Consider the following 7,107-nt stretch of genomic DNA (forward strand, 5'->3'; position numbering starts at 1 on the left):
AAATTAAAACAAACTACCGGAACCAGGACAACAAACATAAAAAACAGCAACAAAAGTAACAAAAAGTTAATAATTTAATGCATTTTATTCCAAGAAACATAAAGTTTATTTTTATCATCCAATATCCTGATTGTGTGATACATGGCATTTTCAATCTTATACACACGTATACCCACATGCACTTACACATTTTACATTTTACGTATGTATGTATATCTACTAAGATATCAAATGTTTAACACGATTGAAACTTTTATCAACATTCATTGAAGCATAAAAAGATTTATTGAACGATGAAGTCGATTTTTTACTAATTTTTTCTTTCTTAATGCTTTTTGAGTTAAATTTTTGTGCAGGAAACATTGAATTATGCACGTATTGTTAAATTCCTTATTTGTAGTTTATTTCTTTTTTTTCTTTCTATTCAAGGCTGAAAGATAATTTGCCTTCTTAAGCCTCTTACACTTCTATCAGCAGCTAGTGATTCGGCAGAATTTTGTATCATGGGTGCAGTTGTTGCTACTTCTAATAGCTTTGACTTTTTAGATTTGTAAAAGGCACGGCATGTTAAGTAGAAGTATTCTAGGATACTGATAAAGCTAAGACCCATAAATAGACCCAATATGCCGCTTAAGGAGGCCATTTTATCTTCAGCTTGTCTAATAGCCTGACGTCTTCGGTGTTTAGTAGGAAAGTTCAGTAAAACCAAATCCAATGTCAGCTCATCTTTCTTCTCCTCATCGCTTTCACTATTAACATATAGACACAATGAAAAATTTTATTTGTGATCCCATATCTTTTAAAAAAACCGATTTTTGTATGAAAAACCTAAAATCGGACGTAGTTTCTTAAATAACGCTCCAATCGGGAAAAGAGCATAAACCTGTTATTACTTATATTTTCGATTAAAAACGATTATTATAGGAAAACCCTAAAATAGACAGTAGTTTTTAAAATAACGCTCCAATCGAGAAAATAGTGAAAATCTGTGATCACTCATATTTTTCGTTAAAAATCAATTTTTGTATGAAAAATCCTTAATCGGCTGTAGTTTCTTAAATAATGCTCCAATCGAGAAAATAGCGAAAATCTGTGATCACTCATATTTTTCACTAAAAATCGATTTTTATATAAAAAACCTAAAATCGGCTGTAGTTTCTAAAATAACGCTCCAATCGAGAAAATAGTGAAAATCTGTGATCACTCATATTTTTCATCAAAAATCGATTTTTATATGAAGAACCTAAAATCGGCTGTAGTTTCTTAAATAATGCTCCAATAGAGAAAATAGCGAAAATCTGTGATCACTCATATTTTTCATGAAAAATAGATTTTTATATGAAGAACCTAAAATCGGCTGTAGTTTCTAAAATAGTGAAAATCTGTGATCACTCATATCTTCCACTAAAAATCGATTTTTATATGAAAAACTTAAAATCGGCTGTAGTTTCTAAAATAACGCTCCAATCGAGAAAATAGTGAAAATCTGTGATCACTCATATTTTTCATCAAAAATCGATTTTTATATGAAGAACCTAAAATCGGCTGTAGTTTCTTAAATAATGCTCCAATCGAGAAAATAGCAAAAATCTGTGATCACTCATATTTTCCACTAAAAATCGATTTTTATATGAAAAACATAAAATCGGCTGTAGTTTCTTAAATAATGCTCCAATCGAGAAAATAGTGAAAATCTGTGATCACTCATATTTTCCACTAAAAATCGATTTTTATATGAAAAAACTAAAATCGGCTGTAGTTTCTAAAATAACGCTCCAATCGAGAAAATAGTGAACATCTGTGATCACTCATATTTTCCACAAAAAATCGATTTTTATATGAAAAACATAAAATCGGATGTAGTTTCTAAAATAACGCTCCAATCGAGGAAATAGTGAAAATCTGTGATCACTCATATTTTTCATCAAAAATCGATTTTTATATGAAGAACCTAAAATCGGCTGTAGTTTCTAAAATAACGCTAATCGAGAAAATAGCGAAAATCTGTGATCACTCATATTTTTCACTAAAAATCGATTTTTATATAAAAAACCTAAAATCGGCTGTAGTTTCTAAAATAACGCTCCAATCGAGCAAATAGTGAAAATCTGTGATCACTCATATTTTTCATCAAAAATCGCTATTTATATGAAGAACCTAAAATCGGCTGTAGTTTCTAAAATAACGCTCCAATCGAGAAAATAGCGAAAATCTGTGATCACTCATATTTTTCATAAAAAATCGATTTTTATATGAAAAACCTAAAATCGGCTGTAGTTTCTTAAATAATGCTCCAATCGAGAAAATAGCGAAAATCTGTGATCACTCATATTTTTCACTAAAAATCGATTTTTATATAAAAAACCTAAAATCGGCTGTAGTTTCTAAAATAACGCTCCAATCGAGAAAATAGTGAAAATCTGTGATCACTCATATCTTTCATCAAAAATCGATTTTTATATGAAGAACCTAAAATCGGCTGTAGTTTCTTAAATAATGCTCCAATCGAGAAAATAGCAAAAATCTGTGATCACTCATATTTTCCACTAAAAATCGATTTTTATATGAAAAACATAAAATCGGCTGTAGTTTCTTAAATAATGCTCCAATCGAGAAAATAGTGAAAATCTGTGATCACTCATATTTTCCACAAAAAATCGATTTTTATATGAAAAACCTAAAATCGGATGTAGTTTCTAAAATAACGCTCCAATCGAGAAAATAGTGAAAATCTGTGATCACTCATATTTTCCACAAAAAATCGATTTTTATATGAAAAACCTAAAATCGGATGTAGTTTCTAAAATAACGCTCCAATCGAGAAAATAGTGAAAATCTGTGATCACTCATATTTTCTACTAAAAATCGATTTTTATATGAAAAACATAAAATCGGCTGTAATTTCTAAAATAACACTCCAATCGAGAAAATAGTGAAAATCTGTGATCACTCATATTTTCCACTAAAAATCGATTTTTATATGAAAAACCTAAAATCGGCTGTAGTTTCCTAAACGCTCTAATCAAGAAAATAGTGAAAATCTGTGATCACTTATATTTTCTATCAAAAATAGATTTTTATATGAAAAATCTAAAATCGGCTGTAGTGAAAATCTGTGATCACTCAAATTTTCCACTAAAAATCTAATTTTATATGAAAAACCTAAAATAGACCCTAGTTTCTATTAAAAACGCTCATATATTCCATCAAACCTAAATCGCCTGTAGTTTCTAAAATAACTCCTTTATTGATAAGATAGTGAACTATGATTGTTAACTTATCTAAATTAAATCAAAATTTTACCTGTAAAACATGTTTTCCACAATATATTCGGAATCGAAGCAATTCGGAAAGCATGGTGTAGATTGTCTCGACAATATTAAATTAGAATTAATCAATCATGGTTTTCCAAGCAGACATATTGCGATAAAGTGCACAATTTAGCTAAAAATTTAAAATATTTTGAACAATCGATCTTAAATGCATAACCACATCAGTCATACCTTTCGAATCCGGTGCATATAGATCAGTACAATTACATCGTTTAATTTGTTCGTCATAAAATACGTTGGTAACACAAGTAGAATAACTGTGATGCAAATATGTTTCGTCGTTCATTTTGAAATCCTTATTCATTATGCAATGTACATTTCTGGGTTTTAAATATTGTAAACCCTTATCGTTTACAATTGGCACAATATTAAATTCCATACTTAAAGTGACACCTTTTTTTATAAGTCTGTATCGCGGTAGGGGTGTAATAATTTCCGGTACATCTCTAGAGTTCAACAGAAAAATCTTTGTCGAAAAAATAAGTTTTTACAAACATTGCATTTTTACAAAATTATTTTATATGCAATTTCCACAAAAAATCGATTTTTATATGAAAAACCTAAAATCGGATGTAGTTTCTAAAATAACGCTCCAATCGAGAAAATAGTGAAAATCTGTGATCACTCATATTTTCTACTAAAAATCGATTTTTATATGAAAAACATAAAATCGGCTGTAATTTCTAAAATAACACTCCAATCGAGAAAATAGTGAAAATCTGTGATCACTCATATTTTCCACTAAAAATCGATTTTTATATGAAAAACCTAAAATCGGCTGTAGTTTCCTAAACGCTCTAATCAAGAAAATAGTGAAAATCTGTGATCACTTATATTTTCTATCAAAAATAGATTTTTATATGAAAAATCTAAAATCGGCTGTAGTGAAAATCTGTGATCACTCAAATTTTCCACTAAAAATCTAATTTTATATGAAAAACCTAAAATAGACCCTAGTTTCTATTAAAAACGCTCATATATTCCATCAAACCTTAAATCGCCTGTAGTTTCTAAAATAACTCCTTTATTGATAAGATAGTGAACTATGATTGTTAACTTATCTAAATTAAATCAAAATTTTACCTGTAAAACATGTTTTCCACAATATATTCGGAATCGAAGCAATTCGGAAAGCATGGTGTAGATTGTCTCGACAATATTAAATTAGAATTAATCAAATCATGGTTTTCCAAGCAGACATATTGCGATAAAGTGCACAATTTAGCTAAAAATTTAAAATATTTTGAACAATCGATCTTAAATGCATAACCACATCAGTCATACCTTTCGAATCCGGTGCATATAGATCAGTACAATTACATCGTTTAATTTGTTCGTCATAAAATACGTTGGTAACACAAGTAGAATAACTGTGATGCAAATATGTTTCGTCGTTCATTTTGAAATCCTTATTCATTATGCAATGTACATTTCTGGGTTTTAAATATTGTAAACCCTTATCGTTTACAATTGGCACAATATTAAATTCCATACTTAAAGTGACACCTTTTTTTATAAGTCTGTATCGCGGTAGGGGTGTAATAATTTCCGGTACATCTCTAGAGTTCAACAGAAAAATCTTTGTCGAAAAAATAAGTTTTTACAAACATTGCATTTTTACAAAATTATTTTATATGCAAAACTTACTCTAGAGGCCTTTTTTAAAGTAACATGCATACGAAATGGTTCTCTAAATATTTCAATTTCATTAATCATTTTGGTGGCTTTAGGGCTTGGATATTATATGAAAGTTCATATATTTAATACTTAAACAATTTATACATTATTGTATTACTCACTTCCTGTTAAGTTCTGAATTAAATATGAAGCATTTGCCCAACATTGTTGAAACATTACGAAACAGCTCGCAGCATTTGAAATATTCATTATCCAGCCACCGACATTCACCAAAAAGTTCCTCACAATTGCTAGAAATCTTAATTAAAACTAAAAATTAAATTAAAGTTCGCGGAATGATCTCGAAAGTGGTTTAAATAATAATTCTCAAACTTTTGCATAGTCTTTCATATAGTAGTATTATAACAACTGAACTAGAACTGAACTAGAACTGAACTAGAACTGAACTAGAACTGAACTAGAACTGAACTAGAACTAGAACTGAACTAGAACTGAACTAGAACTGAACTAGAACTGAACTAGAACTGAACTAGAACTGAACTAGAACTGAACTAGAACTGAACTAGAACTGAACTAGAACTGAACTAGAACTGAACTAGAACTGAACTAGAACTGAACTAGAACTGAACTAGAACTGTACTAAAACTGAACTAAAATTTACTAACCTTTTCGGATAACTCCTTGTAGTTAAAGTTTTGCAAAAAATCTCTTATATCTCTTGGAAGTGTTTTCATATATATAAAAAAATTTCTTATAGATATTTTTTCAATGTTGAGATTTTGAAAGGTCATCACATTCATAAAATCCTTAATCATACCGTTCACTCTTAAACTGGGAAAACTTTTATAAATAGTGCTGGAAATTGAGAAAATATATTGAAATGTAATTATTCCTATAATATTTAGCTACTTTCCCATTTACTTATTCAAGATGTCCTCCACTCTTGCTAGAGTCTCCTCATCATTCTGGATACCCATTTGACAAATACCCAATGCAGGATAATCAAATTCTTCATCCCTGCCATGATCCTCTATCACTATACGAAAAACATTTTCCGAATAATTGGTAGCGTAGTAAAGTAATAAAAAACAACCAAAAGAGATGCAAACAATAAAAATGCCTTGCCAAAGACGACGTTCACATGAATGATAACTTTAGACGTAAAGGCAACAAAAATTATAAATTGAATTTGAGATCATTGTTTTAAGATTTCTTCATTGCACTTACTTTGGCTTCACCAAATACTGTGAACCAATTAAACAACCCCTTTGGCAATACTCAATCCAACCCTGATAAATTGCTATCTGACATCTAATAATAAAGTTCAAAATGCCACGACAATACATCTTGCTGCTGCAACCTTAATTCGTTGCCATAAGAAGAAACAAAATGTTGACTGCAAAAAATGTATTTAAAGAATGAAAAAATACGTGAAATAAAAAATTAGTAAAGTAACATGTCAGTATAAATAATGTATTATTGTTGTTATTGTTGTTGTTCTTGATGCCAACAAATATTGCAGTTGCTGTATGAAAAAAACTGCAAAACTAATCTAGCATTTAGCAGCAGCGTTTGCAGTAAAAAATAAAACATAAACCAAGTGAAAACACATACAAAACTAAAGTTGTTTTCTACAACATAAGTTTAGTTATTCCAAACATTCTTTTTCAAATTCAACGCTTGATTTACGTTCAAAATTTTGACATTATCTCTAACGATATTCCACCGTTTGGTGGAAAAATATAAATGACTACCAATACTTACAGCAACAGCAAAAATACTATGAAAAAAAAAGAATTTCAATTTGTGATTCGTGCGTTTGTAACTTAAACTTTGAGTATGTGTTTTCAACTTTATTTTTGTAGTGAGTTTTGTTTGATACAAGAACTGTCTACGTGCTGGCGATAAAACATTAACAACATAGTTGTTGTTGTTGCCACCAATTTACAAACTGTGTAGTGCTGTCGAATGCTCTCTTACACGTACGCATCAACAAATAAGTTTTGCAAACATATTTATACGATCTTCTGCACAGTGGAAAGTGCTACTATTTTAGAAATGTACTCTACGAAATGAAGAAATATATAATAAATTGTTCATTTCATTTGTAACTCATAATAATCTATAGAAATTTGAA

The 7,107-nt window shown here is 29.5% G+C and overlaps 2 protein-coding genes across 2 annotated transcripts; both read right to left on the reverse strand.

The window, feature by feature from the left end:
* Nucleotides 1–424: 424 nt before the first annotated feature.
* On the reverse strand, nucleotides 425–3,714 carry LOC111680453. Its single transcript, XM_023442098.2, has 3 exons — nucleotides 3,504–3,714; nucleotides 3,304–3,444; nucleotides 425–749 (listed from the first exon to the last, which is right to left on the reverse strand). The coding sequence occupies exons 2-3, from the start codon at nucleotides 3,312–3,314 to the stop codon at nucleotides 425–427; spliced, it is 336 nt and encodes a 111-aa protein (XP_023297866.2). The 5' UTR covers nucleotides 3,315–3,444; nucleotides 3,504–3,714.
* Nucleotides 3,395–6,793, reverse strand: LOC124418443 (pickpocket protein 19-like). The gene is made up of 10 exons (XM_046948007.1): nucleotides 6,735–6,793; nucleotides 6,198–6,366; nucleotides 5,892–6,122; nucleotides 5,636–5,825; nucleotides 5,132–5,268; nucleotides 4,980–5,064; nucleotides 4,617–4,911; nucleotides 4,416–4,557; nucleotides 3,504–3,778; nucleotides 3,395–3,444 (listed from the first exon to the last, which is right to left on the reverse strand). The coding sequence occupies exons 2-10, from the start codon at nucleotides 6,314–6,316 to the stop codon at nucleotides 3,395–3,397; spliced, it is 1,524 nt and encodes a 507-aa protein (XP_046803963.1). The 5' UTR covers nucleotides 6,317–6,366; nucleotides 6,735–6,793.
* Nucleotides 6,794–7,107: the final 314 nt, after the last annotated feature.

Source organism: Lucilia cuprina, chromosome 4 (assembly GCF_022045245.1).
Source record: "Lucilia cuprina isolate Lc7/37 chromosome 4, ASM2204524v1, whole genome shotgun sequence".
NCBI lineage: Eukaryota > Metazoa > Arthropoda > Insecta > Diptera > Calliphoridae > Lucilia > Lucilia cuprina.

Excerpts from the sequence above, each read along its gene's own strand:
- LOC124418443 (XM_046948007.1), bottom strand. The coding sequence starts at position 6,316 with ATGTATTGTCGTGGCATTTTGAACTTTATTATTAGATGTCAGATAGCA. Across the intron at positions 5,826-5,891 it reads GTGGAGGACATCTTGAATAA|CACTATTTATAAAAGTTTTC; the intron begins GTAAATGGGAAA and ends CTCAATTTCCAG. Across the intron at positions 4,912-4,979 it reads CTTTAAAAAAGGCCTCTAGA|ATTTTTCTGTTGAACTCTAG; the intron begins GTAAGTTTTGCA and ends TTTTCGACAAAG.